Consider the following 16621-nt stretch of genomic DNA (forward strand, 5'->3'; position numbering starts at 1 on the left):
TTACAATTTATGTCTGGAAATGTATTTTTCTAAATTTGGTCAAACCAAGTTTTGCCCATTACCAGTGCTGAGATGCTGGAGTAGTTATTGTTTTTTAGTAAGTCGGTATTTTTTTTGCATTTATTTTATAGCACCAAATCTACTGCAGACAGTTTAATGCAGAACTCATCAAACCCCCTTCTCAAGACGGTAAATTACCCACCGCATTGGTGCACAAAGTTCATGCCAGAGGTCGGCTATCAGGTATGACAGAAAGAAAATTCTACAACTCATTTAACTAAAGACACACTAATTGTATTCCTGTATATATGTTTTCAGATAATACTATATTACCACATTATCATGCCACAGTGATAGGCTAAACCTTGCTTATGTTTACAACATTTTTTGCCACTATCTACCATTTGAGGCTAGGTTCACACATCGCATGTGATTCGCACCGCACTGCTGTGCAGATCACATGCGATGTGTGTGCAAAGCGAATTCAGCTATACAGATAGTGTGGCTGATTTTGCATTGCATTCGCACCAAAATGGAGCTGGACCCTTTTTTTGGTCCGCACTGGAATCTGACCCAATGCAACCCGATTCCTGCACCATTTGGCAGTTTGCACTGCAGTCCGCAAACCGTTCTGGGAGTGTCATTAACCACTTGTCGACCGCTCACATTGAGCGTACTGCGGCAAAGTGGCTCGTTATCATCCAGCGACGTAGACCGACGTCGCTGGACTCCTCCCCTTGTGGGTGGCCCGCGTGCGCCGCCGGAGCCTCGCTCCTGCTGTATTCAGACACAGCGGGAGTTGGGCCAGGGGAGGAGAGGCGGTGATCACCGCCGCTCTTCCCCGATCGTCGTGGATCGAGTGAGGATCTCCTCTGTGACAGACAGGGACAGATTACAGGATTCAGCATAGCTGAACCTGCGATTTGTGCCTGTGTCACGCAATCCCCTCCCCCCCACACACGTCAGTAAGCACCAGGGATACATTTAACCCCTTGATCACCAATAAAGTTAACCCCTTCCCTGCCAGTGTCATTATTACAGTAACAGTGCATGATAGCACTGATTACTGTAGTAATGTCACTGGTACCCCCAAAAGTGTAAAAAATGTCAGTTAGCGGTCCCATCTGTCCGCCGCAATGTCGCAGTCCCGCAAAAAAAATCGCAGATCGCCGCCAGATTGCCGCCATTACTAGTTAAAAAAAAACAATAAAAATGACATAAATTTCCCGTAGTTAGTAGCTGCGATAACTTTTGCGCAAACCAATCAAAATACGCTTATTGCGATTTTTTTTTACCAAACATATGTAGCAGAAAACAAATTGGCCTAAAATGTTAAAAAATTTAGATTTTTACATTTTTTGGGGGGAATTTAATAATAATATATTGTTATTTTTTCAAAATTGTCGCTCTTTTTTTGTTTATAGCGCAAAAAGTAAAAATCGCACAGGTGATCAAATACCACCAAAAGAAAGCTCTATTTGTGGGAAAAAAAGAACATAAATTTAATTGGGGTACAGTGTCCCATGACCGCGCAATTGTCCGTTAAAGTAACGCAGTGGCGAATCGCAAAATATGGCCTGGTCAGGAATGGGGTAAAATCTTACGGTCTTAAAGCGATTAAAAATACGCTCATTGAGAATTTTTTTGTCAAAGACATGTAGCTAAATACATTTTGGCCTAAATATATGACAAACATTGAATATATTGGATATTTTTTAACTGTCAAAGTAGAAACATATTGTTATTTTTTCAAAATTGTCGCTCTTTTTTTATTAATATCGCAAAAAATGAAAAGTGCAGAGGTGATCAAATACCACCAAAAGAAAGCTCGGTTTGTGGGAAAAAAAGGACGTAAATTTAGTTTGGGTACGGCGTTGCATGACCGCGCAATTGTCGGTTAAAGTCGCACAGTGGCAAGTTGCAAAAAGTGGCCTGGACGTAAAGCAGGAAAATCCTCCGGGGCTAAAGTGGTTAACTTTGTATAGACACCCACAGCAGTTCGCATAGGGCAGTGTGAACTGCCTGTCAGAGAAATGTGATGCGGGAACCCAAGCCTTAAAGAGGTTGTACACCGAGAAAAAAAAAATGTATCTTCTTTACATCCTGAAAGAGAAACCCATAATGAGCTAGTATGCATCGCATACTAGCTCATTATGAAATACTTACCTTAGAACGAGCCCCCGCCGTGCCGTCCGCTTACCTGTATGACGGGCGACATGTATAGTCGCCCGTCTTCCGGGATCGCGGCATCCGGCCATCTGATTGGCCGGAGCCGCGGTGACGTCACTCCCGCGCACGCGCGCGGGAGCCCACGGTCACGGCACGGGGCTCTGAAGGAACGGCACGATCTGCCGTTCCTTCAGAGCGCATGCGCCAGTGACGTCACTGGCTGCATTAAAGGTAAATATCTCCTAAACGGTACATGTTTAGGAGATATTTACAGTACCTATAGGTAAGCCTTAATATAGGCTTACCTATAGGTACAACTTCCTGAGGAGGGTTTACTTCCTCTTTAAGCTGGATACACACTATTTACCTTTTCTATGTAGTGCAAGGGCCTGCCAGATTGCATACAAATTGAAAGTGTTTAGGTTTGACCTCATATTATATGGTTTTGGTAAGTCTAAAGGAAAAAGTCTTCAGAAAATCTTATAGTGTATATGGCCCATTACAGGTGCTCTTTTGTAACCTCTGTGAAACAAGTTTGCATTACATTAAAAGATCCTCGTTTTTGCTTTGCAGAAAGTCCTTGTATTAGAGAATTCTGGAGAGTTCTCAAACATTGTCAAAATATTTAGCAAGACGGTCTCCGGGCATGTGGTGAAGAAACTGTGGCGTGTTCAGAACCCCTCCCTCTGGCAGGTCTATCAGTGGTATGTTGGCTACTGCTACAAAATAGTGAAACAGGGATTTATAGGTTTTACATTTATCAATCAGCTGCAATTTTTTAATGAAATGTGTCTTCCTTAAGGCCCGTACACACGTAGCGATTGTCGGCCGTAAATATTCGGCCAACGTCCGATCGGCCGATTGTCGGCTTGTTAGTATGATGCTTCCGACAACCGTCTGCGACTTTTCGGCCAAACAGAATCTGGTGTGCAGGCTTTAAAATTTTTGTTGGCCAACACCAGAACGGCCGATTGTTCCTCAGTCAGTACAGAATTCGGCCGACAAACAGCAGATGAGCAAGACTGGGCATGCTCAGAGAAGAAAAAACACACGAAAAGTAAACCAGCACATGACATCACTTCTGCAGTCGGCTGTTGTTGGCCGACAAAATTCGTGTGCAGTCTTTAGCACTTTTCAACCGACAGGACAGCACCGGACAAAAGACGGCCGATCATTCGGCCGACAATCGGTGCGTGTGTACGGGGCTTAATAACCATGAGCATTGCTGAGAGAGAGAAGCAGCAACAATTACTGTGCTGTACTTAGCACTACCAAGGAGGAAGTCTTACATATTTAATGATAAAATATGGCTGTCACAATGTACATATATTTAAACTGATCACATTCACATAGATATTTTTTGGTATTTTAATTGTATTATTCTTTATCATTTTATTTTATTTTTTTTACAATGTCTCTGACTAAGACTAAAAGGAAGGAGCTGGTAAATTACATATTTACCGACCCCTTCCTGGTTATTTATTGTGACATATCCCCTGCAGCAGCCGGCAGGGAGCACAGTGGAGGGGGGACCAGGGAAGCACACAGGGGCGCAGAGACAGCAGAACACAAGTGAACTGGATAGGAGGAGTGGTGGGGGCAGCATGCAGATGAACCAATCTCCTCCATTTTCCTCCTGCAGCTACAGAAGGAAAAAGGAGGACAGTGATTTCTCTACATGCTGCCCCCGCCGCCCCTCCTATCAAGGTGTACAGGGGAGCCACACAGACCCCCTGGAGCATGGGGCCCGTTTGCAATTGCAACCCCTGTAGTTACGCCCCTGCCTTGGGCATATTATTGGTATTATTATTGGTTGTCATATGTCAGCTACTTCTCACTCCATGTGACTATGTTTTACTTTGGTTATATAAATATATGTCTTGGGTTGTTCAGCAATCTTCAACGAAGTATAGGCATTTAAAAAAAATATAGTGTCAAAAGGGTATTTTTAGTGGATAATGATTTCTAGAAAGTTAACCACTTCTGGACCGGAAGGTTTTACCCCCTTAATGACCAGGCCATTTTTTTGCAATTCGGCACTGCGTTACTTTAACAGACAATTGTGCAGTCGTGCGACACCGCACCCAAATAAAATTGATGTCCTTTTTTTCTCACAAATAGAGTTTTCTTTCGGTGGTATTTGATCACCTGTGCGATTTTTTTCTTTTTGCATTATAAACAAAACAAATAAAACAACATTTCTGAAAAAGAAAAAAAAATACAATATTTTTCACATTCTGCTATATAATATCCCCCCCCCCCCCCCCAAAATAAAATGTAAAAATCAATTTTTTTCATCATTTTAGGCCAATTTGTATTCTGCTACATATTTAAGGTAAAAAAAAATCCCAATAAGCATATTTTGATTGGTTTGCGCAAAAGGTATCGCGTCTACAAACTAGGGGAAAGATTTATGTCATTTTTATTTATTTATTTTTTACTAGGAATGGCGGCGATCTGGGACATTGCGGCGGACAGATTGGACCACTAACTGACATTTTTGACACTTTTGGGGGGACCAGTGACATTACTACAGTAATCAGTGCTAAAAATATGCACTGTTACTGTAATAATTAAACAGTCACGGAAGGGGTTAACCCAGGGGCGATCAAAGGGTTAAGTGTGAGCCTAGGGGGTGTTTTCTAACTATGAGGGGGATGGGCTTGTGGAATCAACACAGAGACCTATGATCTTAAATAGGAGGATCACGGGCGCTCTGTGTTCATTCCAGAGAGAACATTGGTCTGCTGTGTTTACAACAGCAGACTGTCGTTCTTTTCCACGGGGAGCAATCGTGGATGCCCTACGGCAATCATGGCCGCCGACCCCATGGATCGGTTTCCCTGCTGCCTAATGGAGGCACGAGTGCGCCTCCGGCGGCGCGGGCGCATGCCCCCAGGAGCTCTCCCACGAACTGACGTACAGATACATCGGTTCGCGCAGCAGAGCCAGCGCGGCAGGCGGGCAGTCGGCAAGTGGTTAAACAGTTTAAAAACCATGGAGGAAACCAGTGAATCTATCCATATATATGTATAATATGGTAAGTCTTAATCAGCTCAAATCAATATCCTAGCAAATGTATATACTGTAAACCAAATACTGTATATTGTGAATATATATAGGTAGAAAAATTTAAATTTATTGCTGCCAGTATTCTATAAGTGTTTTCACCTCACTTTTAGCAATAGAAATATAATACTAATACAGCGCAATCTTTTATCTCGAGATGGTAATCCATGTGCACAGTGGCGGCTGGTGCTCCATGGGCCGGGGGGGGCGGGGGGGCGGCAGACCACACCATACACCCCCCCGACCACACCAGCTCCAGCCCGCACTGTCTCCTCCACCAGGTCGCAGGTCTCCCACCAGCTCCAGCCCGCATTGTCTCCCCCCCCCCCCCCGGCCCCGGCTCACTCACCCTGGGCAGGCAGCAGTGGCTTCCCCCTCAGTCACCTCCCTCCTCCTCCGCTCCTTGGCCAATTGCATGGCTTTTCCTTTTGGCCAATCGGGAAACGGGTCTCAGGACCCGCTTCCTGATTGGCCAGGAGGAGAATCAGTGTGGCAATAGCGAATATTAATTCGCTATTGTCACACAACTAGGTGGGCTCAGGGCGCAGCCCACCCTTTTTGAAGCCTATTAGAGCCTCTGGCTCTAATCATGCGCTTAAAAAAAAAAACCTCATTGGAATCCATGCGTCCATCGCCCCGCATGTAGATTAGGGGGCCGGATTCGTGGATAGGGGTGGCGGCGCTTCTGCGCCCCCAATGCACCAGCCGCCACTGCATGTGCACAACATACTGCTACATATGTGAAAAGAATTATATAACTTGAATCATCTATGACAAGTTGTCGCTAAATCACAAAAAATGAATGTGAAATCACCAAAACACATTCATATATACAATGTATCTCTCCACAAGTGAATGTGAAAAGAAAAAAGGAGTCCAAAAGGAAAAAATCCTCCAGTGATAATCAATCCAAAAGTAACTAATAATCCTGTCACTTTTGTGTATAGTGATCAATATGCCAAACAGGTGCTCAAACAATCCACCAGCACCAGTAATTGTTAGCAGCTCACCTCCACCTTTGACTCCTGTTTTACCAGGGAGTCAAAGTACGCTGTTCCCTTAGGGATAACGGTGCTCTGTATAGATGGATGGATGTCCCTGAGTATATCAGGATCCCACTTCTCCTCATTCATATATTTGCATAGTAATCGGCCATATGAAAAAAAAAATACAAAATCTAGTGCTCTCTGTAAAAAGCGTGTTTATTGTAATAACAGTGTAAAAAAGGGTTCACTCACATTATACAGCACTAGTATGCTAGTGCCAGGTGTTACAAGCTTGTAGCTAAAATGCACCGGCTCACAGCCATCAATTCGGTAATGGCTGTGGGTCGAATCAGATGTCAGCTCCTGCCTTTCAATCAGTTAAGCAAGTTAGCGTCCTTTCACACAGGCTTTCCGCCCGGGGGACTCCGTTTTGCTCAGCGGGAATTGATCCGCCGATCCCCACTGAGCAGGCGGATGACAGCTCCGTCTCCGCTTACTGTGCAGAGACGGAGCTGTCAGATCCCCACTCTCCTCTATGGGAGATCGGATGAAAATGGACTGCCTATCCATTTTCATTCGATCCGATCCTCCAGACGGATGGAAAATAGGGTTTCCATCCGTCTGGATTTCACGGACAGGATCGGACAGCAGCGGGTGTCAGCAGAGATGTCACCGCTGACATCCGCTGCCCCATAGGGATGCATGGAGCATCCGTTCAGGTCCGTCTTAAAAACTGTCAGTTTTTCAGGTGGACCTGATCGGAAAGCCCATGTGAAAGGGGCCTTAACCACTTCCATACCGAGTCATGTAAAATGACGTCGGCAAAGTTCTAGCTGCTACTGCGCGCCCCCGGCGGCGCGCAGCGGCGCGATCAGGGATGAGGCTCGTCCCTCGGACATAGCCCATCCCTGATCAAGGTAAACAGCCAATAGAAATTGGCTGTTTACCACGTGATCGGCTGTGTCAATCACAGCCGATCACATGAGCGGCTCCAGCACGAGCCGCTCGTTCTCTCTGCAATGCGCGCCCCCGGGGGCGCGCAGAGCAGCGATCGGGGACGAGGCTCGTCCCTCGGACAGAGTCGATCCCCGATCCAGGTAAAGAGCCAATGAAATTGGCTCTTTACCACGTGACCGGCTGTGTCCAATCACAGCCGGTCACAAATGTCAACAGAGAACACGGTAACTAGCTGTCACCGTGTTCTCCTCCTCACACACTGATCCTGTGTGAGGAGGAGATTGTGGTAACAGCTAGTTACCAACTACAGTGCACCCTAAACACACTAATTGCCCCCCCCCCAATAAAGAGCACCTGTCACTAGCCCATCAAAGTACCCGAGTACCTGTCACCAGCCCATCAGGTACTCAGATGACAGGTACTTGGGTACTCTGATGGGCTGGTGACAGGTATTCGGGTACTCTGATGACAGGTACTCAGGTACTCTGATGACGGATACTCTGATGACAGGTACTCGGGTACTCTGATGACAGGTACTCGGGTACTCTGACGGGTACTCGGGTACTCTGATGACAGGTACTCGGGTACTCTGATGACGGGTACTCGGGTACTCTGATGACAGGTACTCGGGTACTCTGATGACAGGTACTCGGGTACTCTGATGACGGGTACTCGGGTACTCTGATGACGGGTACTCGGGTACTCTGACAGGTACTCGGGTACTCTGATGACAGGTACTCGGGTACTCTGATGACGGGTACTCGGGTACTCTGATGACGGGTACTCTGATGACAGGTACTCGGGTACTTTGAGTACCTGTCAACGGAGTACCCATCATCAGAGTACCTGAGTACCTGTCACCTACCCATCAGAGTACCCGAGTACCTTACACCTGCTCATCAGAGTACCTGACGCCTGAAGTACCCAAGTACTTGCCGCCTGCTCATCAGTACCCATCACTACTCATCAGTACTCATCAGTACCTATCACGTATCAGTACTGATCATCAGTACCCATCAGTACAGTATCACCTATCACCTATCAGTCAGTGAGTACTACTCATCAGTACCTATCACCTGCCTGTCACCTGCCCATCAGAGTACCCGAGTACCTGTCACCTGCCTATCGGAGTACCCGAGTACCTGCCACCTGCTCATCAGTACCAGAGTACCTGTCACCTGCCCAACAAAGTACCCGAGTACCTGTCACCCTTCATACAGCCACCATGTCCAAGTCCAAAAAGGTTTATATACGTCCTCCGTTTAAACCTAAATACCGGTGTTATGGCAGCAGATAGCTGCCATAACCCTGGTATTTTTTTAAACGGTGGACGGTTGGCTTTCCGATAAGGGTGGTCCCAGCGGCGGATTCGCCGTGGGATCACCCTTCCGGGATGGCGGAAGAGGCGCCCCCCCCCCTCCCGACGCGTTCCGGTCCTTTTCCCCGCTTAACGGACCCGCCGGCAGCGGGGAAAACGATCCGGTCCCGAATCCTCACAGACAGGATGTCGAGTGAGGGCAAGCTTGCCCTCACTTGACTCTATGGTCTTGGAGGACCGGAGCTACGGAAAATGTTGTTGCCTAGCAACCGGTTTAAAGGTCCTTTTTTTTTTTTTTTTTTTTCATTTTATATTATAATTATTTATTTATTTATTTTTTTTTCTATCTTTTAGTGTACTTGTGAGATCTGAGGACTTTTTGACCCCAGATCTCACAAAAAAGAGGTCCTGTCGTGCCTATTTCTATTACGAGGAATATTTACATTTCTTTTAATAGAAATAAAAATGATCAATTTTTTTTTTTTTTTAAACGGTGTAAAAATAAAAAATAATAAATAAAATAAATAGTAAAAAAAAAAAAAAATTAAAGCGCCCTGTCCCCGTTAGCTCGCGCGCAGAAGCGAATGCATACAGAAACCCCGCCCACATATGTAAACGGTGTTCAAACCACACATGTGAGGTATCGCCGCGATCGTTAGAGCAAGGGGAATAATTTGAGCCCTAGACCTCCTCTGTAACTCAAAGATGGCAACCTGTAGAAATTTTTAAATTGTCGCCTATGGGGATTTTTAAGTACCAAAGTTTGTCACCATTCCGTGAGCGTGCGCAATTTTGAAACATGACATGTTGGGTATCTATTTACTCGGCGTAACATTATCTTTCACATTATGGAAAAAAATTGGGCTAACTTTACTGGTTTCTTATTTTTTAATTAAAAAAAGTGAATTTTTTCCCAAAAAATTGCGTTTGGAAGACCGCTACGCAAATACGGTGTGATAAAAAATATTGCAATAATCTCCATTTTATTCTCTAGGGTCTCTGCTAAAAAAAAATATATAATGTTTGGGGGTTCTAAGCAGTTTTCTAGCAAAACAACTGATTTTAGCTAAACACCAAATGTCAAAAATAGGCCTAGGCAAGTGGCTAGGATGCATGATGATGCTCCTTGGATGTTAGGCCCCTGTATATGGCTAGGCTGTGAAAAAGTCTCACACATGTGGTATTGCCATACTCAGGAGGAGTGGCAGAATGTATTTTGGGGTGTCATTTTTGCTGTGTACATGCTATGTGTTAGGAATATCCTATAAATTGACAACTTTGTGTAAAAAAAAATAAGTTTTCATTTTTTTCCCACATTTTCCAAAAACCTGTGGAAAAAAATGATATGTTCAAACGACCCATAATGCCTCATAGAATATACGTTGGAGTGTTTGCTTTCCAAAATGGGGTCATTTTGTGGACTTTTCCATTGTATTGGTGCTCTAGGGCCTTGAAAAGTGTGATAGGTAGTAAGAAAGTTTTATGTGTATTTATGCTCCTAGAACGCCTGAATGTGCTTCTTGGACGTGGAGTCTTTTTGTGGCCAGGCTGTGTAAAAGTCTCACACATGTGGTATCACCATACTCGGAAGGAGTAGCAGAATGTATTTTTGGGTGTAATTTTTGCTGTGTACATGCTATGTGTTAGAAATAGCTTATAAATTGACAACTTTGTGGGAAAAAAAAGAAAAAAAAAATTTTTTCTTCATTTTCCCAAGAATTTTGGGAAAAAATTACAACTTCAAAAAGCTCACCATGCCTCTTACTAAATACCTTGGACTGTCTAATTTACAAAAAGGGGTCATTTTGGTCGGTATTTGTACTGTCCTGACATTTCAGGGCCTCAAGAAAGGAGATAGGCAGTCAGTACATCTGGTGTGATCAATTTTCAGTAATTGGTACCATAGCTTCTAGACTCAATAACTTTCACACAGACTAAATAATATACACTAATTTGGGTTAATTTTACCAGAGACATATAGCAGTATACATTTTGGCCCAAATGTATGAAGAAAAATTTATTTTTTGCAAAATTTCATAATTGAAACTAAAAAAAAGTGTTGTTTTTTTTTCAAAATTTTTGCTCTTTTTTTGCATATATCACGAAAAAAAAAACCCCAGTTGTGATCAAATACCACCAAAAGAAAGCTCTATTTGTGTGAAAAAAATTATAAAAATTTTGTTTGGTTACAGTGTAGCATGACTGAGCAATTGTCATTCAAAGTGTGAGAGTGCTGAAAGCTGAAAATTGGTCTGGGCAGGAAGGGTGTCTAACTGCTCTGTATGGAAGCGGTTAATCAGCATATAAAATTGAGGAAGCTTAGCTACTCTCTGAAACTCAAAATGAACCTTTTTTTTTTTTTCAAAAAGCTTTATTGAACAAAGTACACATTAAAGAAGAACAAATTAACCCTTTTTAACCCTTTCTTATCAGACGGTAGCTCTATACACACACATGCATATAATAAATATATATACTGTATATAGAAAAATAACTAAAATAGCAATGGCACCACAGAGAGACATGTTGACCTGTTGCTTGTTTTGTCTTAGGCAGAAGGATCAGATGAAGAAGAAGAAGAATTTGGATATCAGTGTGGATGAACGGCAGTTGTTCCATGGAACAGACGTGGCCAATAATGAAGCCATTTGCAGGGACAACTTTGACTGGCGTATCTGTGGCACTAATGGCACTGTGTATGGACAAGGTCAGTCGTAAAAAAAAAACACCCTTTCAGAAAAGCAAGAACCTGTTCTGTAAAAAAAAAAAAAAAAAAAGACCATTTACTGGGTCCCTGTAATGAAACCTGTAATGAAACCAATAGACTGAGACTTAAAGTGAACTTGTCCTCACCGATTTTTTTATATTAAGTGAATTCATGATAAGTTATGGGTTGGGCATTTATTACTTCTCATAAAGATTACAGTACTCCCCTTGACAATGCCTTCCAAAAGGAAGGCATCGGGCATCCCCCAGTGTCATTCCTGAACTGGGATGCTGGCTCAGAAATGACTCACGTTAATCCGGGATCATGTGTATTTCTTGACTGTGTTCACAAAAATCTGACACAGATCCGCCCCTGCTGCAGCCTCTCACCTTGTGACTTCAAATAAGGTTATGCTATTGCAGTCTGATCCCTGGGAGAGAGGAGACTGAGTAAATGTGTATTCCTGCCTGTGGCAGACTGATGATATCATCTCAAAGTCACTGACTGAGGTCAAGAAGGTTTTTTAATGATAAATGGAGGAAAAAAATGACACTGTTGCTGTGTATTTGGACATGTCAGGAATTTATTCTTGCAGACTTTTCACAATGCTACTGACAGGTCCACTTTAATAAAATGCATTGTATAAGTATGTATGCATCAGTGACATGACATCATCTCAGTCTAGCAAAGTCACTGACTTAAAGCGTAATTCCACTTTTGTTGAGAAAAAAACATTCCCCTCTGGGTGATCTATGTACATTACAAGGATTTTAACAAACTTTGTTGCAGATTCCTACCTTTTGTTATTCTGAAGAAATCATTGTTTGTTCCTGTGCTGAGTGGGTCAAATGGGAGTGGCTTCATAATTATCTATCAGCTGTGGCAGCTCTAATGAGGGCTCTAATGAGGAAAGCTGCTGGGCCTGCATCCCTTTAGATGTGTTCCTATTGGGAGTATCTCACCAAAAATTACATATTTGTTGCAGGGGATGCCAGAAATCTGACTTGTATCTTAGGCAGACTTCTGGGAAATATGGTGAACCAATCACACAAGCAGGAAATTATGTTTCTGGGGTGTGATCAGTACACATTCTGTGTACAGAACAGCTTCAGGTAGCCATATTGCATTGCATTTTCAGAAAATTACAACAGCTGCAGATTGAAAAGGAAAGGTAATTTTTAATAACATTCAATCACAATATGATTTGTGTCGCAATTATATATGCTATATTGTTTATTCTTTATTTGCTATTGTAGCACCCTACAGGTAGGTGCTAGGTAAAGATATAGTGGGCCTTGTCTGCCTAACAGCAGGGCTGTGATTTAATAGTTAGGGTGTCATGGTTTCCAGGTGTGCCTGCTGAAAGGGGACTCTCCCCACTGGCTCCTGTGAGAGGCTTCTTACAGGGCGGTGGAGGAAACCCAATCGGGGGACACCCCCCGTGACTACCCCAGGAGGCAGATTGTGCTGCAAAGGATTCTGGGAGTGGGTATAAGTTTGGGGGTGGCACATGACACAATGTCTTTGGCGGGAACAGAGTCCCAGGAAGGAGAGTGCGGCTGTCTCTCCTTCTGTCTGAGGAAGGTGGATGTCTTGGGGTGTCGCCTGAGTTTCCAGAGCTTGCTGGAGAGCCTGCAGAGAGAGAGGGGTCCAGTCCCAGGAAAGCCTACACAGGTCGTGAGTACTGAGGATTTCTCCTGGGGGTCTGCCTGAAGTTAGAGCGGACCGCTCCGGAAGAAGTTCTGGGATCCAGTACCAGCTAGTTGTAACGGGGGTACCTAGGTTGAGGACCTGAAGCTACAGAGGGGGTACATAGTCAGTGGACCCTGAAGAGTTTCAGTTAAAGGGGGCACTTGCAGTTGGGCCCTAAACTGTGTAGAGTGTATCAGTTGCAAGTACAGCTATACAGAGTTCTACTTCATACTACCTCAACCTGGTCAAAGCAGGGGACAGTATTCAGTGACTTCTACAGCACAACTGTGTCAGGAGTTCTACAGTTCTCAGTCCTGGATCTTCTGGACTAATAGTCGAGTATTCAGCACTTCTGTGTTCTACAGGATATTCACAGCGTTAGTGAGCATTGGCTGGCGCTGGCTGGTGCCAAGGAAGCGCCAACGGGCATTTTTCAGGAGTAAAGTCCCACATGTAATTAGTTCAAGCCTCAAGGAGTATCCCACTCTTTCCCTTCTCACATCCCCTTTAAATCAAATAAAAACCACAAACAAAGATGCCGGAGTTGTCGCTGCTTCAGTTATCACACCCAGGGTCACAGCTCACATGGGCCGGAGAGAGTACCGGTACTAATGGCAGACCCACATCAGGCCACAGGCCTGGAAACCTTGCTACACTATTTTTTTTTCCCCACGAAAGTGGAGTTTCTCTGTAAGCTTAAGGCTGGGTTTTTAATTATAAACTGTGGTTCTCATCTTTTCCCTCTCCATCTAAAAAAAAAAAAAAAAAAATTTGCTCTAGGCTTTAATAAGCTTTGTTCTCATAATGCAGTAGGACCCTCTCAAATTTTTTTAACGTAACATATATAACTTTTTCCTAACAGGCAGTTATTTCGCAAGAGACGCATCCTACTCCCACAACTACTCTGTGCCCACCCCTGGAGGAACACGAACCATGTTTGTGGCTCGTGTGCTGGTTGGTGACTTTGTCGTAGGAGATTCCAAGATGAGACTTCCACCTCAGAAATACAACAAAACTGAGAGTTATGACTCCTGCGTGGACAACATCCAGGCTCCGTCCATCTTCGTGGTGTTCGAGAAACTCCAAATTTACCCAGAGTACATCTTGGAGTATGAGGAGGAGAAGAAGTCTTCCTGTGTCATTAGCTGAGAGGGAGCTGTAACTTCAACTGACGATCTAATTTCAAAGAAAAAAAAAAGTCCAATTAGAATCTGTACTGTATCTCTATGGCCACTATTTTGTTTTAGCCATCTCTGAGTTAACAGGATTTTCTGTTTTGCTTAAAGTCTTTGTCAACTACATCTTGAACTTCAGATTTTGTAAGTGTTGCTAAGGTGTTCAGGTTTTCATGTTATTATTCAGCTAAATGAGCCCCAAGCTTTTCTTTATGACTTCCATTGCTGGACCAATACATGAGCCTGACAGAATGTGACTGTTTAGAGCACCGCCTCCTTAAGCTTTTAAAGAGTTTTTTTTACCATTGCTAGGTAACAAAGTTACTCCATTCTTTTGGTTACTAATCTGTGAGCTATTTCTTTCCATACAATGTGTAGGATTTGCTTCTATACTGTGAACATATTTAATTTATGGGAATGCACATTCACTTGAAAGGGTTTTATTTCTCTTTCGTTCATTGACGGACACAGCTCCTGATTCTTCTTAACCATTGGGTTATACTGCCCCCTACAGAAGTAGGACACTAGGCAGGAAAAAGCTTGACTATGCCTATGGGCAGTCCCAGGGGGTATACACCCACTCAGCTATAGACAGGATTTTTCTGCCTAGTCAGAAGTGAGGACCTACTTCCTTGCTGGGATCTCTGGTCCTGGCAATTTTTTCATTTTGAATAGAATTTTTTTCCTCTTTTATTATTTTGTTCCTGTGAGAACTACAATCAGGTGCCGGACTGGGCGACAAACTGGATAATATAGATCCTTAGGGTCCCCCCAGTCCGGCCAGCGAGCGCGTGCAGACTGCAGTTCCGCGCTAGGTTGGCTGCGACATAGACCCACTGGACGGGGGCTGGCCTACGAGTTAAACGTCTCACGAGGATGCATACGAACTGGCTTCGGCCTAAGTTGCAGCGTTTTCTTCTGGCCGACAGCACCCACATTACGATGACAGTCTTGCTGCCATTATTGTGTGGGGCATTAGCGAGGGTACCCTGCCTGCACGTCCGCATCATCGCAGGCGGCCCCCTTTTAAGAGGGTTATGTCCTATTATGTCCTCTATGGAGGGCTCGGTTGGTGACTCCCTTGTTTTTGCAGGGTACAATAGGTGGTCCATTTGTGGACCCTTGGCCGGCGTCCCCTTTGCAGGAATACAGTCGCCGGCCTCTCCTAATTGGTATGTTTTCGGGGTGAGCTCAGTATATAGCGATACTACTGGGTCTGCGTCCACGCACCTTGAGTGCTCAGATAGTGAGGATGATTCCTCTGCTCCTCTAGCCACGCTTAAATAGGCGTTGGTGGATGCACTGTTTGTGTCAGTGCGTAAAACTTTAAAAATGAAGGTTGCGGCTGATGCTGCGTCGGAGGCACCAGTTTCTTTTGGCACCCACAGGCCCTCAAAGCGGCGAGGGGGTTCCCCTTTCCGCTTACCTTGACAACATTGTCACAAACAGTGGGGTTGTCCAAAACGCAGTGGTTGCTAAGCATTTTTTGTTTGCAGTATCTTTATGAGGCTTTACTGCCTAAACGGTGCACGGTCCCACCGGTAGTGGACTCGCCGGTTTCCAGGTCTAATTGAGTTACTTTCATCCCGGCTGAGGAGTCCCTGAACTTTACAGGTCCAGGTAATAAGAGGGCCGATGATCTGGCCTGCCATATGTGCGCTGTGGCTGGTTCGGCAATTAGGCCGGTAATTACTATTGCCCTGGTGTCGCGAACTCTGACCGAGTGGGCTAAGCTTTTACACGGGGACCTGAAGGGAGAATAGCTTCACCCTGTTTTTGCGGAGCTGGAGGACCGGTTAGTCCAGGAGCTACAGTTTGTCTGTGATGCCTCTGTGGATGCGACTCCTTTGATTTCTAGGCTGTCTGTATCAGCAGTGGTCCTTTGGCATATTGTCTGGCTGAAATGCTGGTCTGCGGACTAAACTTCTAAGAAGGCATTATCTGATCTCCCTCTTGTAGGGGGTTGCCTGTTTGGAGCTTCTCTGGATGACATTGTTAAGGGTCGCACGGGGGGAAGAGTACTCTTCTTCCGCAGGTTACTAAGGGCAAGGAGCCCGGTAGTAGATGTGGGCTATTCTCCTCGGCTCCTAGGGGGCTCTTCGTCTCTCAGGATCTCAAGATTTGGGATCAAAAGTCAGGGCCTCCACCAGAGGTTCCAAGAGGACCTGATCTGGTAAGCCACGAGTGGGCTCTTACAGACCTGCAGACAAGGCTGCCTCTGCATGAAGGGGTGCCCTCACCCGTATCTGGGGTGGGGGGACGTCTCCGCTGGTTTCTGGATCCATGGACCTCCCTGGTACAGGTCAAGTGGGTCAACAAAGTTATTCGGTCAGGCTACGAGATCGAGTTTGGTCTTGTCCTCCAGAAAGGTTTTTTCCCTTCTAACCTGAACTTGTCCCCAGATCACTTACGGGATCTCTTTGGGGCAGTGCAAGATTTGTTATTTCAGTTATTGTTCCGGTTCCGACTTCGGAACATTTTCAAGGGTTTTTTACTCAAACCTCTTTACAGTCCCCAGGAAGGAAGGCAAGGTACGTCTAATTCTGGA

The 16621-nt window shown here is 44.7% G+C and overlaps 1 protein-coding gene across 1 annotated transcript in view; it reads left to right on the top strand.

Moving 5' to 3' along the window:
- LOC309552715 (zinc finger CCCH-type antiviral protein 1-like) overlaps positions 1–14356 on the top strand; it is a 33919-nt gene extending 19563 nt beyond the window's left edge. Inside the window, exons 10-13 of the mRNA XM_082253640.1 lie at positions 132–243; positions 2743–2873; positions 11052–11206; positions 13761–14356. Coding sequence (XP_082109766.1) covers positions 132–243; positions 2743–2873; positions 11052–11206; positions 13761–14047 — 685 coding nt within the window. The 3' untranslated portion in view covers positions 14048–14356. The remainder of the gene's footprint in view (positions 1–131; positions 244–2742; positions 2874–11051; positions 11207–13760) is intronic.
- Positions 14357–16621: the final 2265 nt, after the last annotated feature.

This window comes from Pelophylax lessonae, assembly GCF_965119305.1.
Source record: "Pelophylax lessonae genome assembly, chromosome: 4".
Classification (NCBI taxonomy): domain Eukaryota; kingdom Metazoa; phylum Chordata; class Amphibia; order Anura; family Ranidae; genus Pelophylax; species Pelophylax lessonae.